This window comes from Artemia sp. Qi Xiang Cuo, chromosome 1 (genome assembly GCF_049724085.1).
Source record: "Artemia sp. Qi Xiang Cuo chromosome 1, ASM4972408v1, whole genome shotgun sequence".
In the NCBI taxonomy this organism is placed as follows: domain Eukaryota; kingdom Metazoa; phylum Arthropoda; class Branchiopoda; order Anostraca; family Artemiidae; genus Artemia; species Artemia sp. Qi Xiang Cuo.
The window spans coordinates 37,797,676-37,818,326 of NC_142794.1; the positions used below are offsets into that span (position 1 = coordinate 37,797,676).

General features: G+C 35.5%; 1 protein-coding gene across 1 annotated transcript; it reads right to left on the reverse strand.

Moving 5' to 3' along the window:
• Window positions 1-286: 286 nt before the first annotated feature.
• Window positions 287-8,663, reverse strand: LOC148956266 (modulator of smoothened protein). Its single transcript, XM_089094797.1, has 3 exons — window positions 8,436-8,663; window positions 2,684-2,896; window positions 287-845 (listed from the first exon to the last, which is right to left on the reverse strand). Exons 1-3 carry the CDS (start codon window positions 8,536-8,538, stop codon window positions 658-660), a joined length of 504 nt encoding a protein of 167 aa, XP_088950923.1. The 5' UTR covers window positions 8,539-8,663; the 3' UTR covers window positions 287-657.
• Between the last annotated feature and the right edge of the window lie 11,988 nt (window positions 8,664-20,651).

A 20,651-nucleotide genomic window follows, 5' to 3' on the forward strand; every position in this document is an offset into this window, starting at 1 on the left:
TGCGCTCATTAATTACGACTTGACCTGTCCTTGGATATTTTATGGATACTCTGTTTTCAGATGATTTTTCTTGGTACCAGTCAATTATCTAAGTCAAATACCACTTTCAAATGCAAGTTTGTTGTACTATAAATAAAGATTTTAATTATTTTTCTGATTCTTCTTCTACTATTAAAATTGTCGAACTCTTATTTCTCATTTTTAAGTTCAGTTGTACAACTTTTTTCAATAAATCCCCTCGTAATAAAAAAAACTTGTAGATAACACCAACTCGTTATGGCATGGGATTATGCTGTTGATTATAAATAACATTTAATTAAAATAATTATTAACACTAAAAGCCTAGGATGCTTAAAATAGTTTACTTAACGCAGAAAAAAATGTAGATACATGACCTGAAAAAAGAAAAAGTTTGCCTATGGCTGGTTTTAACTACCATTTAATTTTAGTGATAACTGAAGAACAACATTGAAATTAATGTAAAAGTAAAAAACATCTAGTTACTTCCAAGACACAATCTTCAGAAGAAGAAGAAGATTTCAAGTGAGCTCTTTTCTGCTCTTGTGACTGTTGGCAGATAGCAAGATATTACCACAAGGAATGGAAAAAAGGACGAATCAAGAAATATAATAAGCCCGAAATGGATTTTTTTCATATTCAAATCCTGGGTGGACAAAATTTCCCAGCAAAAAGCTCTGATACAACCGTAACCCAAAGAGCTAATATAAAAGCTATGTATGCTATACCAACATCATAACCATTTGGCAACTGATACGGCTCACCACCAATTTCAGACATTGAAAAGCCAAGTGGGAAAAGGACAGCAGCTAGGCAGAACATGACCACTAAAAGAAAGAAATCACTCTCATTATAATTACAAGGTGAGTTTTTCTCAGCAAAACTACTTCTAAAATTTACATGAATATTACCTGGATTCCAAGCAATTAAACCCGGGAAAATGGAGTAAAAAAAAAACATTAGGCAAAAATAAAACCAGATAAAAGGGTAGCATCTAGTTTTTGACTTATGGTTTAGTGAATATTCAAGACAGAATTAGTTATGATTATTTAATAATGGATTACTCTATCTTCTTCAGTGTTGTCAATCCACAAAAATTGAGAGCAGGGGGAGGCACATTCTTCAAATATGTGGGGGATGAATTTCTAGTTTTTTTTCGATTTTTAAAGTGAAAATGCCAAACAAAAACATATTCAATGAAAACGCACAAAAAATATTGTTTTTCAAATTCTAAGATACAAATATCCTGTACTCCCTTCATTTCACACCACTGATTTTAATATGTTGACAGGATGTTGAACCAGAACATTTTTCACAACTTTGCCCAGACATTAAAAAAGCAAAAAAAAATCCAGACATCAGTTATTGTTTTGAATGAAAAAACAGCATTCGATAAAATGAAAAACGGCATTGGCGACAATCTGTAATGGCCTGTAATGGGTGTAATATCACTTAAAGCACCAAAGGCTTAAAGTGGATCACTTTCTTAAGTATTTGACAGCATCATGCCACTGGATTGGCTATAGTCAAATACTTTTATGTTACTCATCCCCCTCCCCCCTTCTCAGTAATGTAAATAATGAAAGATCTACCAAAAACCATTCTGCGAATAGACTCATTCCTGATTTTGCAGAACATGCAACTTCAATTTTGCCAAGAGTATGACATGCTTGCATATCAGAGTGTAAATAGCACTGCAAGCCCCAATTTTGGACTATAAGTGCCAAGCATATAAAGTACAATGAAAAAGGTGAGCACTTGTGGTTCTACTGCTTTTCAATATAATGTCAAGTCAGACAGATTCTACCAGCATATATCCGGTGAGCATCTTAGATTTTGGAAAAATAAATAAACACATAGATTATTCCTACTAATACATTCCAAGGAGGTATAGTGAGAATTCACCAGTTATGGCATTTTAAAGAGAACATAACAAAATAATAATGAATAAACAATATAGTTTCAAAAAAGAAAACATCACATTTCAAAATTTATATATTTTCTTGAGCATTTAGTTTAGTTGGTTTTCTCTTTTTCCGTGTAAGTAATGAATTACTCCTTAACCAAATGCATTTAAAATTACTAATCAGAAAATTAAAATCAAGGGGAGGGGGGCTTTCTTCAAAACTTTTATGACACAAATTGCTATGTGGTCCATGTCCAGTATATCTCTTTAAATAAGACTTTGATCCATGAAGAAGAGGGTTTGTAGAATGAAGGATACTGAAAGACTTAAGAAAATCTAGCTTTTGCCATAAAAACATACAGAAGGACTGCATGGGACTGCCATTACTTCCCCTCCCCCTTAAGGGAACACACATATAGAATATTAGCAGGATACACATTTTTTGCATAAATTTAGGCTAATGGATTTTTCAGAAAAAAATAAATAAATAAAATAACAAAACATAACAAAATATATAACAAAACAGCTTCATCTTTAAGATTCTCCATCTGGGAAAATTTCTGAAAAGTCCTATTCCTTGTTAGACAATTAACAAAATGCTTTTGACCAAGGGAAGTTGAATGTTTCATCATCTTGAAGCATGCAAAACAAAATACATGTCCTATATAATAAAAGATGGATAAAAAAAAAAATAAACTGTCCTCCCTAAAAAAAAAAAAATAAAAAAAAAAAAAAAAATGCAAAAGCAAAATTACTCACTTGCCAAGAATCCTAGCCACCGGGCATATATAACTAGTGTTGGTCTTGACTGAGCAACAAATAATAGTGTTATTGTTGCTGTTATGAAAACAATCCCTAACATGATCAAAACTAGCGTTATAAGCCATTCTGAAGCCAATATTGCAGAAAAGCATGTTTTGTTTCTGCCACTTAATGTAAAGCAGGTTTGAATAAGGCCAAGAGAGGTGTCTCCTGGAAGAAAAGAATGATTAATTTGTAGAGGGTTTGAAGCTTTGAATCAGTATCAATTCAAAAATCAGTTAGTCTGCTTTGTACTAGGGGGGGACCAAAGGATAGTTTTCCTGTAAGAGGGCCAGAAGAACAAAAAAAAAAGTATTTAGGTAAAAAACTATCCAACATGCTTTAAAACAAAAATGGAGTCTTATAACTGATAGTGTTTTTTGGGATTGTTAAAGTTCAAAGTGTATTTATAAATTGAACAAAGTACACTCTAGAAGTGAAGTTAGGTTAATCCTAATGAAATATAACCTTCATATAACCTTTAGTTCATATAATAATATAATTTGACCTATATATTTGTACATTACTGGGTGGGATGGCAACGGGGGAGGGGGGTAAAGTATTTGGACAGCGCCCCTAACCTAACATAACTTAAACTACCTCCCCCCTAATGTTCAAATATATACCCCGAATTATACACGTCCCATGCATTCTATCACCAGTACCTTGTTGTTGTTGTTGCTATGAAACTGGTCTTTGGAGATCTAACCTAAGTTTAATTCTTGAGTGTGTTTTATTTAATGAAAAATTACTGGAAGAAAATCCTCAAGTTTTCTAAGATTTGGGACATCTTAAACCAGGAAAGAATTTCTATCCCACAATCACCCTGGATGTGAAAAATGCTTAATCTCTCATCATTGTTATACTCATAACTGCAAAAAATGACTGAATGATACAAAAACATAGTTGAATAATACAAATGTCTAACATGCAAATTCAGTTTATACAAGACTAAACTTAGTTTATGATTAGATTTACAATCTGAACTACAGCCAGGAGATAATTTCACATACCCACCTCCTAGGCAATGACTTTTCAAGATCTACAGTCTAAAAGAAGCATACTCTAAAAAAAGGTAAAGAATATGGCACTGCACTTTGCAGTCCCTACTGACAGTGCTGATCTCTGTTTCATGGCCCTTCAGTCAGGAAGTGCAATGGGGGGAGGTAGCCATCCTGTGCTTTCGCAAACCCTTCCTGGTTTACCTTCACCAGATTTCTCTGGGTGCCCATTTAGAGCTGGGTCGACTCTGGCTGAGCTTACAGAGTCTAGCTACAGACCTCCATTCCAAATAAATAACCAGCAACACTAGGACTTGAACCACTGTCCTAATGGACAAAGGATTTCAAGTCTGGAATGCTAACCACTTGGCTAGGACAGATGTACTTGGCTAGCATACCCCATAAAGGACAGGCCTTATAAGCAGGGAACATGTTGAGGAAAACCCTATCTATCTCATAATATCAGAGAGACAAAAGAAGAAGAAAACATAAAAAATAAAACAAAACAAAAAAATCAAACCAGTCTATACATGTATGCATATCAACTCTCAAATAAACAAACCCTATGGGCTTAATTTTGTTTTGCTTTTTTCCTCACATAACTTCACTTATAAACAAACCTTATCACATAACCTCCAAAATGAATGTTAAATTTGGATTCAGGGTGCAATTCTGACTATACAGGTAAGTTTGAACTTTGGTGAATCTCATATATATTTGGCTTTTTTCAGCAGGCTTCACCACTAATTTCACAAAACCTATGACCCCTCCACTTTCCCAACCTCCTGTCCCAGCACAGGATGCTCTACCTTATAGTTGAACCAAGCACCATTCTAACAGCCCTGTGTATTGGGCTTTTCAGTTGCATGTAATTTTGAACAGATTTTGACTCTGTAAGACTAAATTTACTGTTCTAAACCTTTATGATGTGTGATTTATTGATATATCATTTATGAATTTCTATTAGATTGATTTGGTAGTGGGTTTGCTGCTTTATATTAATAAATAGCATTGAAATAAGCAGGTCACATAAAGCAAAAGCAAAAATTCAGGATAATTCCAAGTTTTATTACATATAATTCCAAGTCTAATATTATATTGTAACATGAATCTTATGATATTTCAAAACTAGATGAATGTACATATAAAATAAACCTACAATACACACAGACTTGTTACAGTAATTGTAGTTGTATATGTTTTCTCTTCCAATTATCAACAGTGCAAGTGAAGATAATCCTTCTTGCTTCATGATGATGTGGCAGTATGTCTTCAACCATCAAAGGTAAGAAAAAGGTCTTTCACGCAGTGCAGAATTCAGAGGAATGGTGAATTACTGTTTAAATAGGTCAAATATCAGGGGAAACACAGATTTCAAGCATTTTTCAGCAAAAACAGATGCTCTTTCTAGAATGTTTTGTTTTTTATATCCTCAACTCTGTATAAACACTGTAGGTCAGACATGCAGCATTCAAAATCAATCTTATAGCATTTACACACAAAGCTTACACTGTCTTTGTTCATTTTATTGTACCTAGCATTATGCTTAAGTTGTTCAAAATGTCCAAACTGTTCTCTTACAGCCTACTTTCAATCTCTGTAGTTAGATAATCAATAACAAGATACAACACAGTATTTTATTTTTTTTAAACTCTTGTGCTGTCTCATATGGAAGTATTGTACCCCTACCTTATTTCACTGGAACTTTACATTTCCAGAACAATTCAGGACCTCTAAAACCACATTTATTAGCTAATTCTAAGCTGTGAAGGCAATTATAAGGTGCCATATGACACTGACAACATGTACTTCTGCCAAAAAAAACCTACTTTTTTAACCTAATATTTGTCTTTGATATCTTAAATATTTAATATGTTCTGTATTTGATGGGTTGAAACAAGAATAATGCATGGCAAAATACACAGGAAATATATAATATGGGTTATATATTTGTATACTAGGGGGGATGTGTGGGTAAACTATGGTGCAGCTGCAGTCAAAATGTGTTAACTACAATTATTCTGTACATTATTAAGTAGGTCTAAGAATTGTTTTTTAACATATTTCCTTCTCAACTACCTCAATTCTATACTTAGAAAAAAATTAAGGAGGGGGGGCAATTTTTTCTTCTTTTTTCCATGAGAATACCAATAAAAATTTATTTTTTGAAATCAAGGGATGGGGGGAAATCCAGGAGGCAAATACCCCCCCCCCCATGATTGGCACCACTGGAACTAGTTTCAATAGCAACAAATGTGTAACACTATTCAATACTTGGAATTTTAGGTTCTTAGATCTCTGTAGGTCTGAATTCCTTTGGTGTACTGCCCTATGGGAGAGCCTAAACCAAGTATCAAATAATTGCTTAATCTAGATTAAAAAACAAAATTAACATACCATAGTCTAGTTCAAATATTGAAAACAGTGAAACTTGTTTCTCACTATAATGTATTTCAAGCACTAGACCGGCCAACAACAGCAAAATTCTCCCTGGTTGATGTTATGCTGAACTTGTATAAGAAGTAGATGACCTATTTCCTTGATGATAAGACTTAGGCTACAGGGCAGTATGTTTAAATAAATATTAATGAAGAAGCATAATGGACCCCTATTTTTGTGTTTTACATTAAAAATGAGCTGGGATTAATTAAAAAAAATTTATCTGGTCAAAGTAAAGAGCAAATTTGAAGCTTAAAACAGTAAATTTGCAGGTGGCACAACAGTTTAGCTAGGATGAAAGTGAAAACATCATTTGACGCCTTTTTTTATGCTCTTTTATAATTCAATAATTGCTTATATTGCAATTTGCATCTTGAGCCCTTAAAGGGACCCAAGATATTTCATTTTTGTAACCACACAAAAAAGTTATCAACAGTAGTTAAGTTAGTGAAAACTTGTTAAAACATATCACTAGTTTATGAATAAGTTGTTCAAGAGTAATATATTCCAAAAATACTTTTTATATTAATTCAAACCTTATTTATTGAGCAACAAAAATATAAATCATTTTCCTAATGTTTCAAGTTTTTCAAATGCCTTCAACAAAAATAGCACTGATTTTTGTAATTCAAAACTTTGCTGTCAACAATTCAGAGTATACATTTACACATTAGGGGGTGGGGTGGGTAAAAATTATGGTAACTTTGCAGTGGATCATATAATTTAGCTAGGATGAAAGTGAAAACATCATTTGATGCTTTTTCATAATTCATATAAAATACCTTCAGGTATTTTGAGCCCCTTTAAGGGCTCAAGATGCAATTTTCAACAGATGTGATTATTGAATTATGACAGAGCATAGAAAAGGCATCAAATGATGTATTCACTTTCATCCTAGCATAGCTAAATTATTCTTCCACCTGCAAATTTACCCTTAAAGCAAGCAACAGTTTTAAAGTAATGGTATTTGTTTGGCCTTGTGACACCTGATAAGGAGACATGTTAAGAAAACAATTCTTACTTTAAAATATGTATAATGATCCTAGTTCTTATATTATCTAAGGGGAGAACCTTTATCATCAAGTCTTTCCTCTAAAAATCCTCAAAAGAGAGAAAGTTTCCAAAAATCACCACATTGAAAATTCAATGCTTTAAGTCTTTTTAAATTGCCACCTAATAAGTTCTTTTATAGATAGCGTTCATGCCGGTCTTTTTAATATATTTTTTTTTAAAGAGCAGTGGCATAAATAAAAAATATTAATAGCAGTGATAGAAAATCAAAATGTTGTATTTTCAGCAAAAAACCAAAAATACAAAATATGCACGGCATTGAAAAGAAATGAAACAATATAAAAAAAATTATATAAAAAATCCGTTGATTTTGAATTGAAGTTATCAGGTTAGGTTACAAAAGATGCACAGAATTTCTATAATTTCAATTTACCACTACTTTTTCTTTAAACCCGTTTTTTGACACACGTGCTAAATGCTATCTATAAAATAACTTATTTGGTAGCAGTTTATAGCGGCAATTTCAAAAGACTTAAGCATTGAATTTTCAATGTGGTGATTTTTGGAAAATTTCTCTCTTTCGTGGATTTTTAGAGGAAAGACTTGATGACAAAGGTTCTCCCGTTGGATAATATAAGAACTAGGATCATTATACATATTTTAAAGTAAGAATTGTTTTCTTAACATGTCTCCTTATCAGGTGTCACAAGGCTAAACAAATACCATTACTTTAGGAATTATAGTTTTGTCTCCAAAATATTGGGGACAACCCCCCCCCCTTCCACTAAAAAATGCCACTGCAGGCAAGTTTATTTCTTAGCTACCTGAATAGCCTAGTCTATGCATACCTACAAACATTACCTGGAACATGTTCATAAATAAAAGCAATGCATAAACAGATGTAAAAAAACAAGAGAATATATTAATTAGGGCTATATAGAGCCTAGGATCATTGTGGTGTGGAATATTTGTAAGTGAACTGATTATTATGTTTAGAGACAGCACAAAAAGAGGCAATAGGCTAATTAGTGTTATTATCTTGTCCCTATGCAAATAAGAAAACTAGTCTAAATGTTTGTAACTTAAACTTCAAGCCTTCTAGTTGCCAATTTTTACTAGGCCTATGGTTAAACTAGGTAGCCTAGGCTAGGCTATATGCCTAATCCAATGGCTAGAGTACTTTTTTTTAGATTTTAATCTTTTAAGAAGTAAAAGCTTAGTTGTAAATTAAGTCGAGTCTGGCTCATGGTTTAGTCTACCTCCAACTTTTGTCACTATCCAATATGGCATTGCAAGGCTGGCTATTGCAAGAACATCTGCAGTGAGGAATAACAATCCAGGCATCAACAGTAATCTGTCCATGATAAATATTTTAATATAAAATAAAACAAGAGTTTCCTTTATTCTTGTTGATTAAGGTTGCAATTCAATTGCAAAATTCTCCTGACCACGATTTTTAACATTTCTTGATCTCTGGTGAGCCACGGTTTTAATTTCAAATATTAATGCCGCTAGCATCCAGTGATGCCACATCCCTGATATTAGGTAGCGCACCAAGAGAAGCAGAATTCTGCCATCGGCGCATTTTCGATATATATTTTTTTTGGTTGGAGTTTGAAATTCAGGGGAAATTAGATCATGCAGGGATGAGTGCAAAAAAACATCAAAGCATAAGAAATTCAGAGACAACATTACCATGTAGACGCAAATTGTGTGAATTTTGTCTTTCAGAATACTAGACCTCAAAATAGACAGGATTCAGTCTTCATTGATAGATTTTGGGACAAGATTTCGAAATCTGAAGCAGTGAAGCATTTTTCGAGACACTACATGTGTTTTTCTGATCGAAATTTTCTATTCTCAGCCTCTGACTCAAGGCTCCCACTATCCCCGAATTTTCGGGGATTTCCCCGAAAAAACAATTTGGTTCCCCGAATCCCCAAAATTTTCCCAAAAATCATCCAATCACGGTTTTACCCCTAGTGACTATTCCTAGCAAATATTACTTTACGTACCATAATTTTTCAATACTGTCTTGTTCGTTAATTTTCGTCTCCTGTTTTACTTTGCATAAAAACCAGACCATTACAATTAAAGTGTAGATGGTTCTTCAAGTGTTCACAAAAGTATCATTTCCTGAATTTAGACTAAACCATTTCGAATGCAGTATTCTGAATGTTATAAGATTCTTACATTTACATCATTCATGATCAAACAATCTTAACAAGATTAATTAAGAATTATACTTGAAGTTGTTTAATGGAACGTTCAGTTGGATTTTGGGTTTTGAAATTGAAGTTATAAGGAACGAGAATTGTTTTGAAGCCGGATCTTGAGTTAAAATTTTTTTTTCTTTTGCTATTTTTCGTTTTGGACTTACTCTAGGCTATTAATGTTTAATACCTAATGCATGGTACTTTTGTCTTATAGCCACCACTCTCAAGATCTTGTATCGCGAACATAAGACAATAACCAGTCTTCATGATCTTTATACCAGATAATATTAGCTTCGGCTCAATGGGAAACTTCATTGTAGCTATATTTTAGTTAAATATTTAGTTAATATTTTGGTTAGGTTTGTTTAGGATACGTATTTTATATAATGGGGTCTGGACGGCCCCCCTTCCATAATTCTTTGTTGTAGTTTTCATAATTTTGTTGATAAAGTATTATATTTGTATCATCTTTTGTTTTATTTCGTTAGCATTAACCAAACTTCACTTCTCGACAGAATTTGAGTGTGAATTGTCTTTGCCGTAACACATTTTATCCTCAAACGTGTTCACCTTCTACTCTCCTCACAAATATTATTCTGGTCCCTTCACCCACTGTTAGTTAGGCGAAGGAAATTTTACGGAGCGTATTTTCTGCTCAAATTAGGAATAGTCTAGTAAATTTGTTTAAATATTTAGGCATACCTTTACAACTTCTAATGCTTGAACAATTAGTAACCCTGTATGAAGACTAATCCTGAGATAAAAACAAAAGAATTTAAAGAAAATGTGGTATAATCGTATTTTTTCTTAAGAACTATCTCTAGATACAATCTTCTTACCGTAAAATTGCTCTGTAACCCCCTCCCCTCGACCCCTTCTAATGAGGCAAAATTTAGCTTTAGACTATGTACAAACTCGGAGAATAGGGGATTTAAACGGAAGTGACCCCCATAAAATTATTCATAAAAAGGTTACACCACAGCTTAAAGTAAAACTTGGTTATTAGGTTCATATTGTTTTCTTGTGAAGTTTAATACTATTTTCGGACTTATTTATCACAAAATTTTGGTTAATAATGGCAAATGATGGAAGTGAGAAGAAAAGAATAAGTATTTTTTGTATGATTTGTAGCCTATAGCCAACTTCTCTAGGTATTAGATGGACTGCAGACTGCAGTAAGTACTATATTTGGAACATGGATGGTCGTAAGGGTGAAGGTGAATTTTGTCTTTATAATTTATCAATCTAGAAACCGCAAACAATATTTGTTTTTTATTTAAATATAATTAATGAATTACTGAAATTAATTACTTAATCAAAAATTGCTACTGGTATTTACAGTTCACATGCGTTCAGTATTTTTTTAATTGGTAAACAATTTTGACGTTTTTGCCGCAATATCAGCAACAAGGTTTTTCAGCTATGGTTTCCAATCCTGTGCTTTGGCTCTAAAACCTACTCTGTAAAAGGCTTGATTCAGTACCCGGACCCAAGCCCTACTTGAGCCTGAAAACAAAGTTAAAACAAATTTTGGCTCCCAAGTTTTCGCCACGAAGTTCCATTTTGTTTTTCCCGGAAAATTTCCCGAATCTTGAAGACTTGTCCCCGAAAACTTCCCTAATTTTTAAGACTTGTCCCCAAATCTTTAAGATTCGAGAGTGGAAGCCCTGCTTTGGCTTGACAAGAAAGATATTTTCCTCAATTCTCTGGTATGTCAGAGAATTAAATAAAAGCGGGAATTAAAGAAGATCTAAAAAAAAAATACTTGCCAATATCTAATGAGGTATTTAACATTACTTTCTGGCTGATGTGCTGAATTATTCCCTATCAACAATGGAGATTGTGGTTATTGAACTAAAACAAGAAAAAGGTACTCAGTCAGTATACTGGTCTTGTAAAATAGATAAGTTATACAAAAACGTGGAGGTTAAAGGCGCATTTGATAAAGATAACTAATAGATGGGATTTTATAATGAAGAAAAGAAAAGCATAATCCTGGAAGGTCACATCTCTCCAAATTGTCATTTAAGTAAGTAACATCAAATTTTACTTCCTTATACAATGTTTTTATGTCGTTGCAATTCTAAGCTTCAAAAAGATGTAAATTCATCAAAAGAGAGATGTGTCAAAAGAATCGAAAGAGAGATGTATCAGTAGATGCATCGAAAGAATCGGATTTTTATGCTGATTTCAAATATATAAGTTCCGTAAAGTTTAGTCTTACCCATCAAACGTTACTCCCTTGAAAAAAGTTGTTTTATTTTCGAAAAAATGGGGGAAACACCCCCTAAAAGTGATAGAATCTGACTGAAAATCAAACCATCAAATTCAGCGTATCAGAAATCCCTACTGCCGCAGTTTCAAGCTCCTATCTGCAAAAATGTGAAGTTTCGTATTTTTTGCCAGAAGAAAGATCCTGGATACGTGTTTATTTGTTTGTTTTTTTCCCCAGGGGTGATCGTATCGATCCAGTGGTCCTATTATATATCGTGAGCGAGCTCATTCAAACGAAAATTAAAAGTTCTAGCGCCCTTTTTAAGTGACCAAAAAATTGAAGGGCAACTAGTTCCCCTGGCACGCTCATTTTTTCCCAAAGTCACCTGATAAAAATTTTGAGATAAACATTTTGTTCAGCATAGTCAAAAATCTAGTAAATATGTCTTTGAGAATGACTTAATCCCCCACAGTTCCCGAGGTAAGGGCGACAAGTTATGAACTTTGCCCATTGTTTACATTTAGTATTGGTTATTGGGAATTATTAAATTAAAAAAACAAGTTTTTTCAACTGAAAGTAAGAAGCAACATTAAAACTTAAAACCAACAGAAAATATTACGTATATAAGGGGGCTGCCTCTCCTAAATAGCTCACTCTTACACTAAAGTTTTTTTTTAACTTTTCAAAGAGGCTATTATTCTAATTAAACAGCCTTTGTGATTCAGGAGTCATTCCTAAATAAATGGAACAAAAACCAAACTTAGGTTATTTTAAGGTTATTATTAGTTAAAAAAAGTAAAACTAATATACAAATTTCGTTTTAATTATTCGTGTACTAAATATAAACTTGCATTAACTAAAAAACGTTCAGAAATTAAATTAAAAAAACAAGTTTTTTTTAATTTAAAGTAAGGAGTGTCATTAAAACTTAAAAGAACAGAAATTATTCCATATATGAAAGGGGCTGTCCCCTCCTCAACGCCTCACTCTTTACGCTAAATTTTTATATTGTTATAAAAAATAAAGCTGTGAGACAGAGTCAAACTTTTGCGTAAAGAGTGAGGCTTTGAGGAGGGGACAGCCCCTTTCATATAGGGAATAATTTCTGTTCGTTTTAAGTTTTAATGTCGCTCATTACTTTCAGTAAATAAACTTGTCTTTTTTTGTCAAAGATAAGAAATTAGACCGGCCGTTATTAATGCAACTATGTATAAAATTGCAGGCTAAAGACTATGTTCTGAGGTTTTTTGTCGTGAAACAGGAGCCAAAGATATACATATGAGACAAAATTGCACTTGGCAAGGTTCTTCAACAGTTCCGATTGTTAATTGATTTGTGTGTCCCTTTTAATGAACTTCGAATTTGTTTTGTGCATTTTTTAATCAAATACTATATTTATCTTCGTCTAGTATTAAAGATCATTTTCAAAGTTAAACAACACAGAAATAAAATATAAATTTAAGCTCTAAAAAACAGAAAACCCTCTTTCTATGTCGCCCCAAATTTCCTCAAGAGTTTCATTTTCATTGTTTTGTCGTTGTTTTTGTGAAGGTAAATTGCACCAACTTTGAGTTTCAATGAGTTCAGCAGTTCAATGAATTTTGTCATTGTTAATGTAAAGGCAAAATGCGCCCACTTTGCGCCCAATGTTTTTAACATGCGCAAAATCCACACAATGCGCCAATTTGAAAATTCAATGCGCAATCACCTCAAAAAAGTGACCAAATGGCACAAATGCGCACCACTTAGCAACACAGGTAACATCAAAAAACTGCTGGCTACTCCGAACTCTCACAAAAAAGCTTGACTCATTGTACCCATAAAGATAGATACATAAACAGAGGCCATATTCTACAGAATTTAGCTGTTAGATTTGACCTTATACTCAGGGTTACGTAAAATGTTCGAAATGAATGGATGGTATAAATAGTAAAAACTAGTTAGAATCTGTTTCTATTCGTTTTCTTATCTCTACGATTGTGCCCAGCACATACAGGGCCGTTCAAAGGAGGGAGACCAGAGCAAGCTACTCCAGGCACCGTGGCTAGTGCTGTTTTTAGTTTATAGCTAGGAAGGTGTGTTGTAATTAATTTTACGGGCGTCACCAACCCTAGGAACATCCCTGCGCGCAAGACGTGAACTACCAACATTTCGTATTTTCTTTGGTTTATCTATCGATATTAGTAGCCTAGACATTGAAGATCTTTGAAAGAAGACAATAGATATCTTTATCATTGGTAAAAGCTTCCAATTTACTTTTCATGAAGATCAAACCCTTCCACATAGAAAAAGGTTAATGAACAGAAATATACAAATGGTGGAGTAGGAAAAACACAATGAAACAAGACACAATGAAAATAAATTCAAAATTTAAGAATTGACGAGCCTATAGAAATACATTCAGGAAAGTAGAATCAAAATTTATCTGCTTTCGACACGACTCAGTTCTTCCTCGGATACCATCTAAGCGACCTGTGACTCCATATCTGGTCAGTGGTGTTGCTAGTCTAAAGGGGCAGTCGAAGAAGGTATTTCACATATTTGTAAGAATACTTTCTAATATCAGCAATATCATTGATGTGAAAAGCTAACAAGAAGGCAAACGAGCAAGCAAATGCGGAGCTATGAAAGGATTGTAAAAATATCCTAAGATATGGCAACTAATCTTAAATTTCATAGCAACTAAAAGCCCGTAAGCTTTCCTACTCTTTTTCACAAAAAATAAATCTTTCAACAAAGTTAGTGTTCCAAGAAACTTTTTCCTAATTGGTACTCTGTTGATTTTCGAATTCAAATCAAGTTACCATCAATCCATGACTAATTGGAGAAAAACCAAAGACTGATGGTCTATATTAAGTTATGTTACCATGTTCATGAACTAAATGGAACCCCTGAAACAAAGAAACTGGCTCTTGGTCACGGCGATTGAAAACCAGGAATTCAGTTTTACTCTCGTTGAACTTTAGTCTGAAAGGGCCATACTCTTCTGAAAGTACAAGGAAATTTTCTTTTATTCCAGTCTGCGTTGGACTAACGTTGAGAATATCATCAGCATAATTTACTAACGAGACATCAACCCTTCTAAATACACAAGTCAAAAAAGTTTTATGTTAAGGTTCAGTAATGCTATTATTGGACAGTGGTGGAGAAGGCCGAGCTCTGTGATACAATTCTTAACCGGGATTTGTGGAGTAGGTTCATTAACACCAGGTGACACAACAATATTAACTTTAGAATACAAGAACGTGCTGCCGCACTGTCAGCGTTTGAAACTTCAAAACGGTTTGACTTTTTTCCACTGCGTCATCCCAGCCCGCAGCAAAGTGGAAAATACGGGTGAGTAATTATTTTCTAATTTGAATGGTGTTGGCTCTGGTGGAACTTGCGATAGGTTGAGTGAGTTGGAGAGGAGACCCTTGAATTTGTCACAGATTCTTCCATGCATTGATAGAGAGAATGAAAACACTTATGATTATTTTATTAATAATTTCCCACGAACAAATACCTTTCTCCTGGAATGATTATGAGTAAACCAGCAAAGAAGTATCTGAGAACAGCATTTCTAAATTGTTGTAGACTTAGTGTAGTTTAGAAAACATTTCAGCATCACTTCTCGACCATAAGATTGATGTTTTTGGTGCAAGTGAAACGTTTTTAAATGAACAATCTTCCGAGCTAGCTCATATAAATGGGTATAAGTCGTTATTTAAAAATAGAATAGGTAGACACAGAGGAGGGTTGTTTTTTTTTGTAAATGATAGTATACCTATAAGAGAAGTGATTTATTATGATTACGTTTATGAAGAACATCGTTTATGATTACGTTTTGTGGTGTGACTCTATAAACTCAGCCAGAGTCGACCCACCTCTAAATGGGTACCTGGAGAAATCTGGGAAAGTTAAGCAGAAAGGGTGTGTGAGAGCACATGATGGCTGGCCCCCAGCCCCCACTGCACTTCGAGGCTGAAGGGTCACGCCTAGCGCCGTCATACTTACTTACTTATGAAGAAATGTCATTTGAATTTTTTGCTATTGAGCTAGATTTAAGTCCTTCGAAAGTGTTATGTTGCGCCCTATATAGGCCGCCGAGTTTGGCTGCTAAACAATTTGTAGAAAAGTTCGATGAACTTAACTCGCTGATGACCCAAAGAAAATGTAAGTTAATGATGTTGGGTGACTTTAATATTGATATTAGTAATGTACATAGGGATGTGAATTCGATGCTGTGACCTTCAAACGGACCCTCCTCTCCCTAAACCCTCTTCTTTCAGGTCAAGAATACTGGACGCTGCTTCGATTGATAAGCTGAAAAGTTTACCGTCCCAAGTCGACCGGTCTCTCTGCTTAGAATGTGACGACGTGGACAAAGCTACTGAGTACTTCATGAACCAGTTCGAAATAGTACTTAATTAGGCATGTCCTTTATCAAGCCGGCAAGCTAGGCGTTATATTAAACCAAAGAAACCATGGATTACAGATGCTGTTCTGTCCTCTATCGATACCAAAAATAACCTCTTCAGGAAATTCATGGCAGATCCTACACATACAAATCAGGCTAAATCTCGGCAGTACAGAAATTATTTGGCAAAGCTACTGCAACAAGCAAAGCAGTCATACTGTCTTCATGAATTTCAAAATGCTGAAGGGTCCGCAAAACAGACTTGGTTGATTATTAATGAATGCCTTGGGAAAAAGAAAATGAAAAACCTTCCGGAAGAGATATCATAGGCAGCGCGCTAGCGCTGCCTAAGTAAAGAACGATGTGGGCGCAATGTGTTTTTTTTCTCCATACCCGGGCACTTCGTATCGAAGGAGTTGTCGTAGATTTTCGAAAAGGGCTTGTTCGATTGGAAATTGGAGTGGCTAGTTCCCTTTTTAATAGTCGAAAGTGATTTGAGTACAACTAGCCCCCCCACGCCCATCATTCCCCAAAAGCATCCAATCAAAAATGTGAGATGATACTTTAGTTCAGGGTGAATGATTTCCATATAGAAAATATGTTTGTGAGGAGGAAACTTCCTCACAACCCTCAGGGCAGGGGTTTTAAGTTATGCCCTGGGGGCATATAAGGTTTTCAAAGAAGGCGTTGTCGTAGAAACTTCAAAAAAGGCTCATTCGATTGGAAATTCAAAAAGCTAGAGCCCTTTTTAATAGTCGACAGTGATTGGCAGGCAACCCCCCCCCCCCCAAAGGCCATCATTCCCCCAAACGCATCCAATCAAAATTTTGAGATAGCCATTTTGTTCAGCGTATATGATTTCCCGATAGAAAATATGTTTTTGACGAGGACACCCCTCTACAACCCCAGAGGCAAGGGTTTCAAGTTGTGGCCTGGGGGCATATAAGGTTTTTATAGAAGGCGTTGTCGTAGAAACTTCAAGAATGGCTCATTCGATTGGAAATTCAAAGGGATAGTGCCCTTTTTAATAGTCGAAAGTGATTGGAAGGTAACTAGCCCCCCACGCCCATCCTTCCCCCAAAACTCTCTCATCAAAATTTTGAGATAGCCATTTTGTTCAGCGTAATTGATTTCCAGATAGAAAATATATTTTTGAGGAGGACACTCCCCCACAACCCTCGGGGCAAGACTTGTAAGTTATGCCCTGGGGGCATATAAGGTTTTTATAGAAGACGTTGTCGTAGAAACTTCAAAAAAGGCTCATTCGATTGGAAATTCAAAGGGCTAGTGCCCTTTTTAATAGTCGAAAATGATTGCAAGGTAACTAACCCCCCTCTCACGCCCACCTTTTCCCAAAACACATCCAATCAAAATTTTAATATAGCCATTTTGTTCATTGTATTTGACTTCCAGATAAAAAATATATTTTTGAGGATGATACTCCCCCACAACCCTCGGGGCACGGGTTGTAAGTTATGCCCTTGGGGTATATAAGCTTTTTATAGAGGCGTTGACGAAGAAACTTCAAAAATGCTCATTCAAGGTGGAATCCAAAAGACTAGGGTGCTTTTAGAGACTCGAAATTGGCGGATCTGCACCTGATCCCTCTTCCACGCCTAGCTTTTCTCCACACAAACAAATTCAAAATTTTAACAAAGCCATTTTGTCCAAGATAGATTTACGTTCTGGGTACTTGGTTTGTGTGAATGACAACCCCCTCATAGACCTCAGGACAAGGGTTGTAAGTTATGCCCTGGGGGCATATAAAGTTTTTATAAAACACGTTGTCGTAAAAACTTCATAAAGGGCTCACTCGTTTAGAAATTGAAATGGCTTGTGCCTTTTTTAATAATCGAAAGTAATTGGAAGGCAACTAACACCCCATCCACGCCCACCATTTCCTCAAACACATCCGATAGAATTTTGAGATAGCCATTTTGTTCAGTGTATTTGATTTTCAGATAGAAATTATGTTTTCGAGGTGGGCACTCCCCCACAACCCTCAGGGCAAGGGTTTTAAGTTATTCCCTGGGGCCATATAAGATTTTTATAGAAGGCGTTGTCGTAAAAACTTCAAAACAGGCTCATTCGATTGTAAATTCAAAGCACTAGTGCCCTTTTTAATTTTCAAAGGTGATTTGAGGGCATCTAGCCCCCCCCCCTCCACGCCCATCATTCCCCCAAACACATCCAATCTAAATTTTGAGATAGCCATTTTGTTCAGCGTAGGTTAGTTGATTTCCAGATAGCAAATACGTTTTTGAGGAGAACACTCCACAACAACCCTCAGGACAAGGGTTTTAAGCTATGACCTGGGGGCATATAACGTTTATATAGAAGGTGTTGTAGTAGAAACTTTAAAAAAGGCTCATTTGATTGTAAATTCAAAGGGCTAGTGCCCTTTTTAATAGTCGAAAGTGATTGGAAGGTAACTAGCCCCCCACGCCCATCCTTCCCCCAAAACTATCTCATCAAAATTTTGAGATAGTCATTTTGTTCAGGGTAGTTTATTTCCAGATAGAAAATATATTTTTGAGGAGGATACTTCCCCACAACCCTCAGGGCACGGGTTTTAAGTTACGCCCTGGGGCATATAAAGTTTTTACAAAATACGTGGTCGTAGAAACTTCAAAAAAGACTCATTCGATTGGAAATTCAAAGGGCTAGTGCCCTTTTTAATAGTTGAAAGTGATTGGACGGTAACTAACCCCCCTCTCACGCCCACCTTTTCCCCAAAAACATCCAATCAAAATTTTGAGATAGCCATTTTGTTCAGCGTAGTTGATTTCCAGATAGAAAATATGTTTTTGAGGAGGACACTCCCCCACAACCCTCGGGACAAGGGTTGTAAGTTATGCTCTGGGGGTATATAAGGTTTTTACACAACGCGTTGTCGTGAAAACTTAAAAAAAGGCTCATCTGAATTGAAATTCAAAGGGTTAGTGCCCTTTTTAATAGTTGAAAGTGACTGGACGGCACCTAACCCCCTCTAACGCCCACCTTTTCCCCAAGCAAATCTAATCAATATTTTGAGATAGCCATTTTGTTCAACGTAGTTTTAAGTTCTGGAAATTAGGTCTTTGAGGATGACAACCCTCTCACAGTCCTCAGGACAAGGGGTTGTATGTTATGCCCTGGGGGCATATAAAGTTTTTATAGAACGTGTTGTCGTAGAAACTTCATAAAGGGCTCATTCGTTTAGAAATTGAAATGGCTTGTGCCTTTTTTAATAATCGAAAGTAATTGGAAGGCAACTAACACCCCATCCACGCCCACCATTTCCCCAAACACATCCACTGAAAATTTTGAAATAGCCATTTTGTTCAGGGTAGTTGATTTTCAGATAGAAAATATGTTTTTGAGGAGGACACTCCCCCACAACCCTCAGGGCAAGGGTTTTAAGTTATTCCCTGGGGCCATATAAGATTTTTATAGAAGGCGTTGTCGTAAAAACTTCAAAACAGGCTCATTCGATTGTAAATTCAAAGGACTAGTGCCCTTTTTAATTTTCAAAGGTGATTTGAGGGCATCTAGCCCCCCCCCCTCCACGCCCATCATTCCCCCAAACACATCCAATCTAAATTTTGAGATAGCCATTTTCTTCAGCGTAGGCTAGTTGATTTCCAGATAGAAAATATGTTTTTGAGGAGGACACTCCCCCACAACCCTCAGGGCAAGGGTTTTAAGCTATGCCCTGGGGGCATATAAGGTTTTTATAGAAGGTATTGTCGTAGAAACTTCAAAACAGGCCATTCGATTGGAAATTCAAAGGGCTAGTGCCCATTTTAATAGTCGAAAGTGATTGGAGGGCAACTAGCCTCTCCCGTCACACGCCATCATTCCCCCAAACATATCCAATCAAAATTTTGAGATAGCCATTTTGTTCAGCGTAGTTGATTTCCAGTTATAAATATGTTTTTGAGGAGGACACTCCCCCACAGCCCTCAGGGCAAGGGTTTTAAGTTATACCCTGGGGGCATATAAGGCCCATTATTGTCCCAAACACATCCAATCAAAATTTTGAGATAGACATTTTGTCCAGCGTAGTTGAGTTCCAGATAGAAAATATGTTATGCGGAGGACGCTCCCCCACAACCCTCAGGGCAAGGGTTATAAACTATCCCCTGGGGGTATATAAGGTTTTTATTGAAATCTTTGTCGTAGAAACTTGAAAAAAGCCTCATTCGATCTGAAATTCAAAGCGCTAGTACCATTTTTAATAGTCGAAAGTGGTTAGTGATATTTTTTGTTGTTGTTGTTGTTTAGACCAGGGCACTTCGTATCGAAGGAGTTGTCGTGGGAACTCCGAAAGGGGCTCATTCGATTGAAAATAGAAAGGGCTGATGCCCTTTTTAGTAGTCGAAAGTGATTGGAGGGCAACTAATCCCCCACTCCCACGCCCTCCCTCCCATTTGCCCATTATGTTTAAAAACTAAATGTTGCCTTAAGATTAAATCAAAATGCACTTAAATTCCAAATAAGGCATCTTAGCAGTATCCCAAGAACGACTGAAGGTATCATGTTCAAACTTTCGGGGCTACTTCTGCTCTTAAAATTTAACAAAATCAAAATAGCGTAAGTGTATCCAGGCTATCAAAGAAAGTAAGCAGATTTTTTGCGAATGGTATCAAGTTTTCCATTTCAG

What these genes read in the sequence shown, in the direction of transcription:
- LOC148956266 (XM_089094797.1), bottom strand. Translation starts at nt 8,538, where the DNA reads ATGGACAGATTACTGTTGATGCCTGGATTGTTATTCCTCACTGCAGAT. An exon ending in GATAGTGACAAAAGTTGGAG is followed by an intron (nt 2,897 to 8,435) that starts GTAGACTAAACC and finishes CTTTTCTTCCAG; the next exon opens with GAGACACCTCTCTTGGCCTT. An exon ending in GTGGCTAGGATTCTTGGCAA is followed by an intron (nt 846 to 2,683) that starts GTGAGTAATTTT and finishes TCTTTCTTTTAG; the next exon opens with TGGTCATGTTCTGCCTAGCT.